At 39.8% G+C, this 14,859-nt stretch overlaps 1 protein-coding gene across 1 annotated transcript in view; it reads left to right on the top strand.

Moving 5' to 3' along the window:
- The window catches only part of LOC131992057 (astrotactin-2-like), a 344,657-nt gene that overhangs the window by 265,751 nt on the left and 64,047 nt on the right, over positions 1 to 14,859 (top strand). Inside the window, exons 14-16 of the mRNA XM_059357417.1 lie at positions 10,360 to 10,484; positions 12,591 to 12,695; positions 13,755 to 13,934. Of these exons, the coding sequence (XP_059213400.1) occupies positions 10,360 to 10,484; positions 12,591 to 12,695; positions 13,755 to 13,934 (410 nt within the window). The remainder of the gene's footprint in view (positions 1 to 10,359; positions 10,485 to 12,590; positions 12,696 to 13,754; positions 13,935 to 14,859) is intronic.

Below are 14,859 nucleotides of genomic sequence, written 5' to 3'. Positions count from 1 at the left end.
CATTTATCAACTGAGCTGTGGTGGCTGCGGCTATAATGAGAGACTGTAACACAAGTCTCAAGGTAAACATCTCTGATTGTTTTATTACGCTACGAATTAGCCTGTTTTCGGATGCTGTCCTCTAATAACTCTTTAATTCTTCATCTGGGGCCTGTGCCCCGGGTGACATCGGGTTCTTTATCTTCGTTATGACTCATCTGTCAAGCCCCACTCGCACCGAGCGTTTATTCAAATAACAGATATTACAGCTATTAAGCATATTACATGCAATTGGATCGGCTACACACCCCAGCTCTCATAAATCTTTGATTGTGCAGTGCAACAAATTGGTGGGCAAGTTCTCAAGGGCAAGTGTGGCAACATTTTTAAAGTAATGGGGAGAGAAGACAGGAAGAGAGCCAGTTGAATTGATTGATAATGTGATAGGACACATAAAATCTTTAATTTATAGATTATACGGCATCGTGTATAATTCAGATACATTTATTTCATGATGGATGTGAATATTTTATATTTGAAGTTTTATCCCTCTTCCGTTTTTTATTAAATAGTCGGTTCACTGGGAGTACTCTTTCCACCAAAAGTATCCACAACAGAGGACTGTTCTATCCTAAGTAATATGGGTATTGTTTTTGGAAAGATAAAATAGATTTAATTGTTGGATCATGGGCAGAAATCTCAGAGACAATGTCTGAAAACCCGGGCCAATAAAATACAAACTATTTACAATGGAAGATACCTCTAGAGGTGGCATGTTTTTATTTGAACCAACCCTTAAAATAACCGAATCATTTGAGGTGTACCATAGCAGCCAACTATAAACTTTTGGCAAAATCCAAAGACATTTTGAGATATTTGACATTATTACACAGTCTGGTATTCCACACAGCCAGTTGGCCTTTGCATGATGCTGAATAACAATAACTTTGGATTCGAGTGAATATTCTGGGCTCTGTTTTCAGTCTTACCATGCATTGGCCATTTTTTTGCATATTGTGTATATTTTGTGATAGAGACAACTGTTTTGAACAAGGCCTCTTTCTTTTGTCTGTGCTGCCTTTTGTTGCACGCTTCTCTTTCAAACGCTGGGTAATTATCCCATTTAGGGATGAATCCAAACAGCATGGCAGCCATGGAAATTACAAACACGCTGTGTCATGCTGGATGTCACATTTTCTGTTGGTTGTTTTTCCGGCTCTCTAGTGTATGTGGAAGGAGGAGATTGAGAGGGGACGGCTGATGAATGCACACAACATGAGCATTACTGGTATTATCCACTTGCAGCTGTGCCATGGTATGGTTAAAAAAAAAAAACAACAACTATCAAATTCTTGTTAGAACAGCAGGGTTTTGTACATCTTGGTAGATGTAGCATTGTAGAGTGCTTTTCTCTTTTCTTTTCTTTTTTTATTATGTTTGCAAATCAGCAAGGCAGCATTTGCCAGGATCATTTCACAGTGTTTTACACTTATGTTGTTTAGTTGTTTTCATCCACTTCCAGTCACATGACAAAAGCAGAAAGGATTTGGTCAAGGGCATGCTGCCCAACAAAAAGTTTTTGAACGTGCAACACTGACATCGCTCAGGAAAAATGTTTCTTTTGTCAATCACGATCTCCCTCTGTATTTCCGGCAAAGGCATTTCTTCCTCCCACTTGGTCTTTGTGCATCCACTCTGACACCCTTTCAGCTTACCCAGAATGCTGCAGCCCCTGATTGTCTTGAGCCTCCATAAATTCTCCAACATAACTCCCTTCGCTGACTGCACTGCACTGGCACCCAGTGGTTGCTTACACACAGTTCAAAGTGCTGGTTGTTAGCCTATAAGGCAACCAAGGGCACAGCACCCCCATGTCTCCAGATCATGATTAACCCCACAGTCTCGCGCTCAGCTTCTGCTTCACTGTCCCTCCCTTCTCTGTGGTGAGCTGGCCGTCACTCTGCCCTGTCCTGACTCTTCAACCCCTCCACTGGTTGGACTTCTCCTCCCCTCAGGCATCCCAGTGGAGAAGTAGTTGCAACTGCAAATCACTTCCTTTCTGACACATACCGGAAACTCTCTCCCCTGCCTCTGGCTTACCTCTGAACTCCAGCTCTGTGCCCAGCCTGACCCTTCGTGTGCTGCATCTCTGTCACGCAAACAACCAACAAGCTGACATTTGTTGTTGTTGTTGTTGCTGCTGCGTAGTTTCATTATCATTTGCACACCTGTTTTAGCATAATTACTGAGGGAGCATCATGTCTTACAGTTAATGATTGAACTCCTTCTCTTTACTCTCTGGGCTACCCCACAAACTGCTTTTTTACCATTTTGTGTAATCAAACACATTTTTTTTGTTCCTTCGAGTCCAACAGAGCCAAAACAAGAGAACCCTTCAGGCTACACATAAAGTGCATTGACATAAACACACAGAAACACTGATGTTCCTGGACTAATCCTGATGCCATTAGTCTTTCCTTTGGCACAGAGAAAGAGCAGCCTCTAGTGGTGAATATCATGTTCCTTTCCTCCTTTCTCCTTCCATTCAGTTATTTATTTCTCATTACAGAAAGTGCAGAATCTTTGATTTCACGCACGCTCACGGTGTCATAACTTCTGCACTCCAGTGTTATTCTGTAAGTGGTCATTAAAGTGTGGCAGGATGCAGTTCAGTGCTGGATCATTTGACAGGATTGTGTAAATGGAGCATGACTATTAAAAAGTAATAGACTGACATTAAAATTTGGATGAGGAAATATATTTGGCCTTCAACTCCACCAACCTTGGTAAACAGTTACCAACTCACATCTATAAAAAAGTTTTGTTGGAAAGCAATAGTGTTTTTATATAAAATCTTGTCAGTCTGGTTGCTGAAATCTAACCCTAATGTCAACTTTACTCTTAACTGTTACCTCAAACATAAAAAATGTCTTTGGCATTGCATGACTTTATTTATTTTTCTGTAGAGTTTCTGCTCAAGATGCAAAAGTTGTTTTTTGTCATATTTTCAGTCATTTGTGAGAAGATTTTACTAATAATAATAATAATAATAATACATTCAATTTTTATAGCACTTTTAAAGGTACTCAAAGTCGCTTAACATAACAGGAATTTAAGCGACTTTGAGTACTAACAGTGTCCATTGCTGAGAAATATCTTTATGGGGACTTATTGCAACATAGCTTAAAGTGACAGTTTTCTTCGTAACTGCAGTGCTATTTATCAATCTAGTTTGTTTTGGTGTGCTGTTGGGAATTCAAGTGAGTGAGTAAGGTCTGAGTGTTGGAGGGATGTCTGTCTTCTCTAAAATATAATGGACCGAGTTGCCACTATGCTTGTGCCCAAAGTGGCAAGAAATATGTTTTAAAAACTCAACAGCAATTCCTTTTCTAGAATTTTTATTTTCTTTCTCCCAAATTACACCTGAGCTACACTTCCTTCCACAGTCCAAAAACGTGCACTTAGGTTTAATTGGTGACTCGAAATTGTGAATGAGAGTGTGATTGTCTGTCTTCATGTGTCAGCCCTGCGATAGTCTGGCGACCTGACCTAGTCTGTACCCCGCGATCCGAGTGCGGATAAGCGGTTAAGGATAACGAATGAATGAATGAATAAACTAAATCTGCCAACCATATCACCATGCAAAAGAAGGGCTGGGCGATATGGACCAAAAGTCATATACCGATATATTTAGGTTGGATATCAATATACAATATATATCCCGATATTTTGAGAGTGAGAGCAACTGTTCAGTCAAATTCAAAGCAAAATGTGACATGTCATAAGTAGTTTTATTGAAACCGTTTATTTAAGTGAACATAAATACTGTATAATAACAGGAGTACCTTTTTAAAAAAAAATCAAAGCTCTATAAAGTGCACATTTAAATAAAAAAAATATCTTAAATAAAAATAGCCTATGAAATAAAATGGGCCAATATTTTTCTGAAATAAATATATTTATATTAGAAAAGAATAACAAACATTACAAAATAACTAAATATGAACTATATTGATATATGCGATATGGTCTAATTCCATATCACATTTAAAAATATATCGATATATTTTTTATATTGATATATCGACCAGCCGTATGCAAAAGGAATAGTTTGATATTGCTTGCTGACTTGAGCTAGCTAGCGTTACAGCTTGGCCAAGAGGGAAGCCATTAAGGTTCACAATTTGCGTTGTCACAAGCCTCTCATCCTTTAAATCTGCAGTGATATGGTTGCCGTTCATGACAGGTAAAATAGTTCCTATGAAAGTGCTCATAGGAACTACTTTCTATGGTCAGGATTTCTGAAAAGAGACATTACTGTTATAAAAAATGTTTTTTGTTTGTTTTTTACATTTTGATCACCACAACCCAAGTGCTAATTCCACTGTTATCAAGACAAGCCAGACATCTTCACACCCTATATGCCTCCAGCACTCAGCAACTCAAATCAATCTAGAATGATAAATAGCTTAAGGGGTGGAACTGTCCCTTTAAGAGCATATTTCATGAGGCATTACACACAAATTCAGTTTTTATTTGGAACTGAAGACAAACTTCAACATTAAATATCATCCTGTCTTCTCTAACTATCTTTTACTTTCTGAAGAGCTACTTTCTCGTTCCACCTGAAAAGGTTACGCATGCTCAATTAACAGCTGAGCCAGAACAGCAACTCTGATAATCAGAATATAGCCTTAGTAAGCTTGGCTCCAAGCTATTTGTATGTATATTCAATACTCATTTCCTCCAGGAATTAGGGAGTCTTTGTTAGTGCTTGCATCAGTCCACAAAGGCAGCTTCTAAATTAGTGGAAAGGAGCATCCTGCGTGGCTTACAGTTTGCTGAAACAGTTCCTCATTGTTCGGAGAGCTGTTCGAAGCCAAGAGGTACAGTCGCATCTAGAAACTATGGATGCACGTAGAATTCATTTTCTGAACTGGTGGGTTGGCTGCCCCACAATTGTTTCTAAAATGGGATATCTGAATGCCAGAGTGTGCCATTTCAAACCTGCAGAGGAAGCTTATAGTGAGTCTGTACAATGTTCCCTCTGAAGGGTCTATACTCTGCTGTAATGTCAGCTTTCCAGTGTGTTTAGCCAAAAGCTCACATGTTTATTATTGGTATTTTTGGTTCCTGGTAGGTGTGCAGCCTTGTTTTTGGTCGATGAGTCATAATTTTTAAACAGCGTGAAGGGAAATGTGAGAGAAAAAGTGAATGAGCTCATTGATGGATGTGTTTTCCAATAGAAGCCACAATGAAAAGCAGCAGCAGCAGCCGATGTTGTGTAGATGAGTCTTGAGGTTGTAGATAATGAACTGAGATGTCGTCCAATGTAGTGAGTACGGTTTAAAGTGTCCGTTCAGTGCTGTGATGTGAGAATGAGGTTTCTACATGGACGGAACAGCACAAGAGCCAATTACCTCAGACAATGTTGAGATAAGTACCACTCAATATCAGTTACACAGTCACAAACTCGGATAGATATACTCACTCAAACCTATGCGGGAGCACAAACAAACACAGACACGGGGATTTGAAATTAGGCGACTTGTAGATAGCCCTCATGGCCATTATAAACTCGGATAGACAGACGCTCGCTGAAACACACACGGAGAGAGGCACAAAACATTTTTCTAAATGGACTTGTAGATAGCTCTTATCTGCGCCTATCACCAGAATGCCTGTGATTTGGGAGGAGAGAGCAGGTGGAGCGGGGAGAGTGAATAAGAGATTGAAGAAATAAGGGATGCAGAGAGCAAACAAGAAAGGGTTACCACTGGGGATGAGGCTCAACAAACAGCGAACAATTGTAACACTCTATCTAGGGAGGAATACTGACATTGACGACTGGCTGTGAAAAGAAAAAAGGAAGATGAAAAAAAAAACCGATTTGCATGTGAGACATGAGCCTCAGTGTGTTTTCATAATCAGATGTATCTTTACTGTGTTTGAATTGAAATAGTATACACAGAGGGAAGGGAGCGACTCAGAGAGAAAGTCGACAAAGAGGAGAAATACGAGAGTTGCAGCTTAAATGTATGTGCATTAACTGGTCTCAGATATTTATATCCAACCAGAATCTTGTGTTTTTGGGGATTCTCATTCAAATGGGAAGAGTCCACAACTTGTAGACTCAAGTTAGATTGGAGGCCTGTTTGGCCAGGAGGGAGCCCAGTGTCCACTTCCCCTAATGAGCACACATGGGTACTGAATGATACATGAGTAAATACACAAGTTTGCTGGCATTGACACAGCAAGTCCAGACTCACATGTAGGCTGGTACATGGGAAGTTGTTTAGTGCGGTAAGAATGTGTAAGTGACTGTGTGTAAAACCTGAAAAGAGCATATATTAAACCAGGAGTAGGTCTTTTTAAGTGTCTTAAATTTGGCAAATAGAGTGCGTAATAAAGTTTATTTACTGTTGATGCATTTCAACCACTATTATGAACACACAGCTTTCGCCTGAGCTGCTTATGAGAGAAAAAACAGATTTTGTTTTTAAATAAAAAAGTGATAGAAGCATGAGAAAAAATGTGAGCATGCATAACCCATGTTATATCGCTGCAAAGTGTATAAGACAGCATATTTTGTAGAAATGCATTATTCATTCTTTCATTCATTATCCTCAACTGCTTATCCGCACTCGGGTCACAGGGGGCTGGAGCCGACCCCAGCTGACATTGGGCAAGAGATGGGGGACACAGGTCAGGTCGCCAGATTATGGCAGGGCTGACACATAGAGACACGCTCTCATTCACTCCTACGGACAATTTAGAGTCACCAATCAAACCTAAGTGCATGTTTTTGGACTGTGGGGGGAAGCCCGAGCGACCCTCTTGCTGTGAGGCAAGAGTGCCAACCACTACACCACCGTGTAGCCCAGATATGCATTAATATGTGCATTGTTTTTATATTATTATGAAGTCAAGTTGATCTTATTATTTATGAATGCCAATTTGTCACTCCATGTGAGATAATTTAGCCATGGCCAGCTAAATCATCCATCCATCCATCCGTTTTCTTCTGCTTATCCTGGGCCGAGTCGCGAGGGCAGCAAAGGTACTCCAGGTGTCCCTCTCTCCAGTATCGGTTTCCAGCTCTTTCTGGGGGGCCCCAGGTGTTCCCAGGCCAGGCGAGATATATAATCTCTTCAGCATGTTCTGGGTCTTCCTCTGGACCTTTTACCAGTTGGACGTGCCTGGAACAACTCTAACGGGATGCACCCAGGAGGCATCTTGATCAGTTGCCCGAACCACCTCAACCGGCCCCTCCGGATGTCTGAGCTCCTCACCCTGTCTCTAAGGCTGAGCCCAGCCACACTACGCAGAAACCTAATTTCATTACTTGTATCCGCAGTCTCATTCTTTTAGTCGCTACCCAAAGCTAATGACCTTGGGTAAGGGTTGGAGCATAGATGGACTGGTAAATTGAGAGATTTGCATTCCAGCTCAGCTCCTTGTTCACCACAACAGTCTGGTACAACCCCTGCATCCCTGCTGACGGCTGCACCAAACCGCCTGTCCATCTCACGCTCCATTTCACCCTCACTTGTGACCAAGAACCCCAAGATAGGGCATTCCCATAGGCACACCTGGTAGATCGCGTACCATAGAGGCATTGTCCTCGTAAGCGGGCGGCCCGGGTTCGAATCCGACCCGGAGCCCTTTCCCGCATGTCTCCCCCTTCACTCTGTCCTATCAATAAAGCCCAAAAATGGCCAAAAAAATATCTTAAAAAAAAAGAACCCCAAGATATTTGAACTCCGTCGCTTGAGGCAGTAACTCTCTCCTTACCCAGATTTTTCTATGGGATTAGGTGATCTTTCTTGAAAGACAACCGGTTCATCTTGTTAACCACATTGGTATGTTTGGGGTGTAGTGATAAAAGTCTTTTTTTCTAATGAGCTGTCAACAGAATAGATGCTTCAAGCTCCCTTCCTGCTAGATATACACACAAACAGAGTCCAGAGGAACTGTGGTCTCACGCAAACAGAAATCTTCAGGATTGACACTTTGACTCCTCTGAATTTGCCATCTCACCACTTAACCTGTGCAAAGATTCGACAGGTGCCAAAACAATCTACACTTGCCTTAGATGTTTTTCCCTCAAGGGTAGAAGACGAAGAAGGTTAAGGACATTTAAAGATTTTATGTGCACTCAGGCACTGCGAAGACCCGAGGCACTAGTCTTTACACTTTCTGTATCCTCCTAAGTAGTCAGCTTTGTTTTTGAGCAATTCTGCAGTGCGCTTTGAGATACATCACCCTCTTATACCATATGTCTTTCAACACGAGAATGTGAATGGGTGCTGTGAGCAATGTGGCTAAAGAAAAGCAACTCCTTGCAGAGTGTCAAGGACAGTCCACATCTGGGCTTGAAAATCCATAAAGCTACATATCATCTTGGTCCACACGCCTCCAAAGGTTCTCTGGGCCTCAGCGTGAAGCTGGCTGATTTAATTTAGCAATCAATATGTTTTCTGTGAGCATAAGCCACGGTAATCTTTTTACAGCACCTCTTCTCTCCCTCTCTCCTCTCATCCTCTGCCCTTGAGTCAATCCTTCCACCCCTGCATTGTAACACCGAGGCTGTGATTGCGTCTAACAGGCTTTGTGGTTAGAGGAAGAGAGAAAGAAAGAGAGGAACAGGATGAAAAATTGATATCAAGAAGAGTCTCTATGGCACAAGGTCTGCGCTCTGAGACTTGGTCCCATAAAAGTGGATTATGGGAAATAGGTTGCTGCTGCTTGCCATGCTCTTAGAATGCAGCGAGACAACTCATCTTTTTGACAGGAAATGAACTGCAACTGCTTTGGTTCAACCAGAACGGTCCATCAAAACGGACCAAAATGAACAAAAATGGAGCGGAACATACACTATCTCCCTACTTGTAGCACTCCTGCTATTTATTTTCAAGTGATTTGTCCACTGTGATAGGGCATAAGGGGGGCAAATAGATGGGGGAGTGAAAAAAGGCTAGAAAATGTGCCCAAAACGTAGAGCTTCCATTCAAACATATCAGCTCCATGTGCATGTATGGGTGTTCTTTGTTACCACTCCCTATAGAGAGACAGTATGTGCGTTTTTCTTCTCACACTTCCTTTCACATTACCATTCTTTCTTGTACTTATCATCTCCAGCAGAGAGAAAGAGAGAGATTCCAGGGGGTCTGTCTTATCTTTGCCTGCAGCTCTCTGTTCTGCCCTCAAACTGGGGGACACAACAGTTTTCTTTATTTGTCCGCCAAGCATCACAAACACACACACACGTGCTCACGTGTTTTGGCTTCGTACCCATGTTAATCATGTTTACACAGACAGCAAGGAAGTCTTTAATTCTGTCACTCGTGATTGGAACGAATTAGCATGAAGAAAAGGAGAAGCATCTATACCTTGATGGGTTGAAATTTTTTCTCAATAATTATGAGATGAGCCTAGCATCTTCATTCTAACCTCTGTGAAGCAGAGGAGAAATATCAGCTCATAAAACATTATCAGGGAAAGATGCAAGGGAGAAAAACAGAGAAATCTCCAAATCCCTGTCTCTGAATGATTCAGGAGGCCAGCAGCTGGATGGGGCACTGGAACATGGCGAGATTGTAGATATTTATTGTTGTTGAGTTGTTTCAATGGAGTTCAGAATTTGCAGCTGAACCCCCGACTAGGAAATACAACATTTAGAATAAAATGTGATCCTTGGTAGACACTGTGGGTTGGAACAAAGAGTTACTGAATAATGACTTTGTGAAAACTTGTGGGTGTTTTCATAACATGTCTCCTTTCGTTCCTTAAAATACTGATTTTTTACAATGACATATTTTATGGGATTGTGGCAGTAAATACATTTGCATCAGTATCAAATCCTGCAGTCTTCTTTTTGCTCACTAAGACAGACCATTTTAGACCACTTATTTCTAAACTGATGTCTCTTGGAAAGAATTCCACAGAACAGATGTTCATATCTATTTTTTTATGATAGAAAAAGAAGAAAAATGTGTCAGCAGTTGAATTTCTTTTTTGATCAAGCAGAGTTAGTTATTTATTTAAGTAGGAAATGAAAAATGGATGGAGGGCCAGCTAGGGATGGAATTGTTTTAGTTAAAGAGTCTAGTTAGAGCTTGAATATTGTTAGAATATAAAATATTATGTGGAAATGGAGGATTTGGATGATTTTCAAAATGTATGGGATAATGAAGACATACTTTTTCCTTTAAATTACTTGATAATGACTTTTGTTGATTTCATTTATTTAAAGTTATTCACTGATGGCTCTGTATTGTACTCTGTGATTGTCTGTTTCAAACTATTATAAATGTAGAATATTTTTTTATTGGAATGGGTGATTAAAAACAAATATTTCCTTCTTTCTTTCTTGCTCAGTGACAACAACTTCATCAAGGACTTTCCCCAGCTAGCTGACGGTCTCATGGTCATCCCGTTACCGGTAGAGGAACAGTGCCGAGGGGTGTTGTCCGAGCCCCTGCCCAACCTGCAGCTCCTCACAGGTGAGGGTGTGTGAGTTTGAGGATATAGCTGGGTTTTTTCTCATCCATTTTTACTGTTGAGAGTGACAGACAAATAGATTTGATTCATTGCATTTTTAGGTGGCAGCTCTATTATCTCTCTATGATCCATTCATGGTCACTGGCTGAATGATTTCTGAACTGACTCCAGACAGCAAGACTCTCTGCAGAGGAGAAAAACACAGCACCATATTAAACAAATGATGTCTGTGAAAAACCTGAGTAATGTCTCTGTCACCATGTTTGTCCAGGCCTAAGAGAAGTGTTTATTGAGAATATTTTTGACTTGGTTTTGTGAAATGCTTTTTTTTATTTGATGCAAGATCATTGAAAAATGCATAGGCTGGTCCCCAAACCCCATACCTATGGTGATTGACAAGGCCAAACAAAAATAAAACAAAAACAACTGCAAAATGCAAAAAAAAAAAAAAAAGCAACTGAGGCAATAAACTCATTTGAAAAATGTTTACTGAGGGAATAAGTCAAGTGAGAAGTTGGGTCATCCTCTCATAGACTTCTATACAATCTGACTTATTTTTGCAACCAGAGGAGTCGCCCCCTGCTGGCCATTAAACATTGCGCCATTAATTGCCTAACCTACAGTCCAAACAAAAAACAAACAGACAAAAACAACATGCAAAATCCAAAACAAATACAGCAACAGCTTTATCCAAGGATCATAATTTACAAAATGAGCATTATTCTGTATTGAAGAAGACTTTAAACCAGCAATTGAGACCTTAAACTTGACTTAAGTCTCAAGAAATCAAATCATCTTCTCATATACTTTTTTTTTGCGACCAGGTGAGTCGTCCCCTGCTGGCCATTATAAACAATGCAGGTTTATGGCATTATCACATTGGCTTCCCTTTTCAGGCCAAGAGGTTGAAACAAACACACTTTGTCATCTTGTCTCTGTCTTTCGTTGACGATCAAACAGTTCAGCTAAGCGCTCCCCCTAGAGGCCTGAAGAACTTCCGTTGTGATTTTCTGTTGCATTTGTTTTCAGGGTTTGTGTATTTTTGACTTGCATAGTTTCTGTAACAGTGAGTTGGTTAATGTATTTGTTTAAGCTTTCTTTCTTACTTTGCAGCACTTTTTTTTCAGTACAGCATGCTTTAGTTGTTGTATTTGTTTTGAATTTCCTCTGTGTCTTTGAATTTGTATTGTTTCTGAAGCTGCAGCAAGTTTATTCTATGTTTTAGTCTTCTTTGTTTTGTAGCACGTTTGCCCTTGACAGCCACCGTACAAATCCCATCTCACATTGCTTTCGTAAACATAAAGTCATGCAGATATATGCCCACACACTCACACATGTACTTGGACCTTGTAAACTCTAACGCTTAACTCCCAGTTTCATCCTTTTATCCTTTTCTTGACTGTTCCAACCCATCTTGTGGATGAACACAGTCACTTAGACATTTGGCTTGAAACCTGCACCTCCACCTCTGCTCCCTAATCCCTCCATTAGCTAAATTGGCATTTGCTCCACATTGACCCCAGAGATTTCTACTTGGGATTCTGCTTTCACCAGAATTAGATACACGCACACACACACACACACACACACACACACAGAGAGAGAGAGAGAGAGAGAGAGAGAGCGAGAGAGAGAGAACCTAGATTGCACTTTTCACCGTGCATGAATGTCTAAGGTGTTAAAAAAGTTTTCCAGAGACACAGGATCAAGGTTCCCGTAAGCAGTTTATTTTTTCCCCCCAGCTTGCTCTTCACTTTTGTGGCTTTAGTTCTAAACTGGTGTGAAAGTTTGGTAATTGAATTGCAGAGAAAGGCGAGATTGCTCCCGCTTCTAATGTCAGCAATTCAATTGGAGTTCAAGTTGCACTATATATCTGCCATTGATCCAGGAGCAGCTGGGATATGGGCTGTGATAATAAATGATGTTAAGGCAATAATGGATAACAATAGATCTGCAATAAACAGTTCAAATGAAATGATGGATTTCATTTATGTATTAATTTATTTTGAATTTCAGCCGATCTTTATGAATCCTTGTTTTGTAATTTGTTTTAAATTGCTGCGTTTGCTGTCTAAATGTGTTCCCATGCTTTTTTCTATCTTTCTTAGGGGATGCCCAATTCAGTGAGGCAGTGGGCTATCCGATGGTCCAGCAGTGGAGAGTGCGCAGCAATTTATACAAAGTCAAACTCAGCTCCATCACCTTATCTACAGGTCAGTGTCTGAATAATGCAACCTTGTGATTTCTTAACATAAAAAAGCACCACACAGACAAAAATAAAAAAGAATTTGATCAATGTCTTCTTCCAGCCTGAACTGCTTTGATGTATATTCTGCATATTATCAATCTATTCATCTTTCTATTCAAGGATGACTTTATAACCAGTGGTGGAAAAAGTATTCAGTTCCTTTACTTAAGTAAAAGTACAAAAGTATCAGCATTAAAATTGAACTTAAGGTATCAAAAGTAAAAGTACTCGTTATGTTTTATATATTGCAAATATGTTATTGGAATATCATTATTGATGCATTTATGTAAGCAGCTCAACATAGGTCTCATTTTCACTACTTAATATGCTGTTATGTGCTTTAATTTATAATAACCATTTTATAGGTATCATGTTTTTCATGTTAAATCTCGATCTGAAAAGTAACTTAAGCTGTCAGCTAAATTTAGTGGGATGAAAAGTACAATATTTGCCTCTAAATGATGTGGAATAGAAGTATAAAGTTGCATAAAATGGAAATACTCAAGTTAATAACAAACGTGTAGCATCCCTGGCTGAATGACTCTTTAACTGATTTATTTAAACCATAGCGCCAACTTGTGAATGGGAAAATAGCAAACATTAGCATTAGCAAATAAAATTGTAAAACACTTTTACGATAATGATAATTACAAAAATAGCCACTAATATACATGACAGAATAATATAAAATCCAACAAACCTTGTGCCCCTGTCAGGCAGGCACTATAGAAGCCTTTTTGTTACTTTATATCAACTTTTGGATTAGGAAGCACTCATTATTTACAGTTCGTTCTTCATTTTACCTTCTACCTTTTTCCTTTCAAAATAAAAGCACCCGTTTCATACTGGATGGCATCAAAATCAAAGCATCACAACATTGTAAAACACCTAGAAAATATACAAACATGAAAAACAAGCTATATAATACAAATACACCACAAAGAACCTTGCTAAAGGTCATTTACACAACCCATCCTTCTGGATACAAAATCACTATTCTTCCTTCTCCTTCTTGACCTGATAGGCTTTTCCAAGGTGCTGAAGACGCTGTCAGCAGAGAGCACACGTGAGGAGCTGCTGGCTTTTCTCCAGCAATACGGCAGCCACTACGTGTCTGAGGCCCTGTACGGCTCCGAGCTCAGCTGCAGCATCTACTTCCCAAGCAAGAAGGCCCAGCAGCAGCTCTGGCTGCAGTACCAGAAAGGTGAGCGTGCTGACAGAAAGGAAGGGATGCCAAAAAACCCCCCATAAAGGCTGAATTCTAGAGGGATGAATACAGCTGCTATCCTCACATTTTATATATTGACTTTAAAAGGAGGAATCTGTCAAAGGCAGAGAGATTTATGTGACATATTTTTAAATTTTAACAAGAGTGTCTGGAGGTGAGTAGGCCATGTTTTGAGGGAATGTCAGAGTGGTAACTTCACAAGTGATGGAGCTTCAATCAAATGGAATCAGGACAGCATAACATTCTCTAAATCAAAGCATGCAAAGTCATATAAACACACAGTGAGCAGAAGCAGAGTGAGATTTACTATAGTTTAACAGGAAGGGGGGTATACTTTGACTTTAAATTAAACTGGGTTATGTTTAAAGACTTCATCCTGCCTTAATTCGCCTCCTGGTTAAAAGGCAGCATAAGCTGCATGAATTGAATTAAACATCAGTGTGACTTAACATCCCAGAAGCATCTTCCAGCACTGTTCCATTTAAATGGTGTTTTTTAATCCTGTTTATTCGTAATCCAAAAAAGTGTTGATTTTCAGTGCAGTTGATTGGCACCAAGGTTTTAAAATAAATACTGTTATATACTTGCTCACCTTACAGATTCAGGGTCAAGTAGGACCAGGATTGAATAACTACACTGCCTCAAAAGGAGGAAAATAACAAATATGGTTTCAATGCCATCATGCTTTATGACAGGGAAAAGATCTGTGTGCTACAGAGGAATGACATTTCATTTGGTTTTAATTAATATGGAAATACTAATGTTATTTTACTCTTTAAGCACTGGTGGAAAGTAATTGATTCATTTTATAACTTTGAGCTCCTTGTGCTTTACTTGATTATCTTCATGTTTTGCTAATGTTACATGCACTGCATTTCAGAGGATTTTGTACACTAGTGTT

This window comes from Centropristis striata, chromosome 19, assembly GCF_030273125.1.
Source record: "Centropristis striata isolate RG_2023a ecotype Rhode Island chromosome 19, C.striata_1.0, whole genome shotgun sequence".
Lineage (NCBI taxonomy): Eukaryota > Metazoa > Chordata > Actinopteri > Perciformes > Serranidae > Centropristis > Centropristis striata.
The sequence above is the reverse complement of the archived record's forward strand: the minus strand, read 5'-3'. Positions and strand labels throughout refer to the sequence as shown.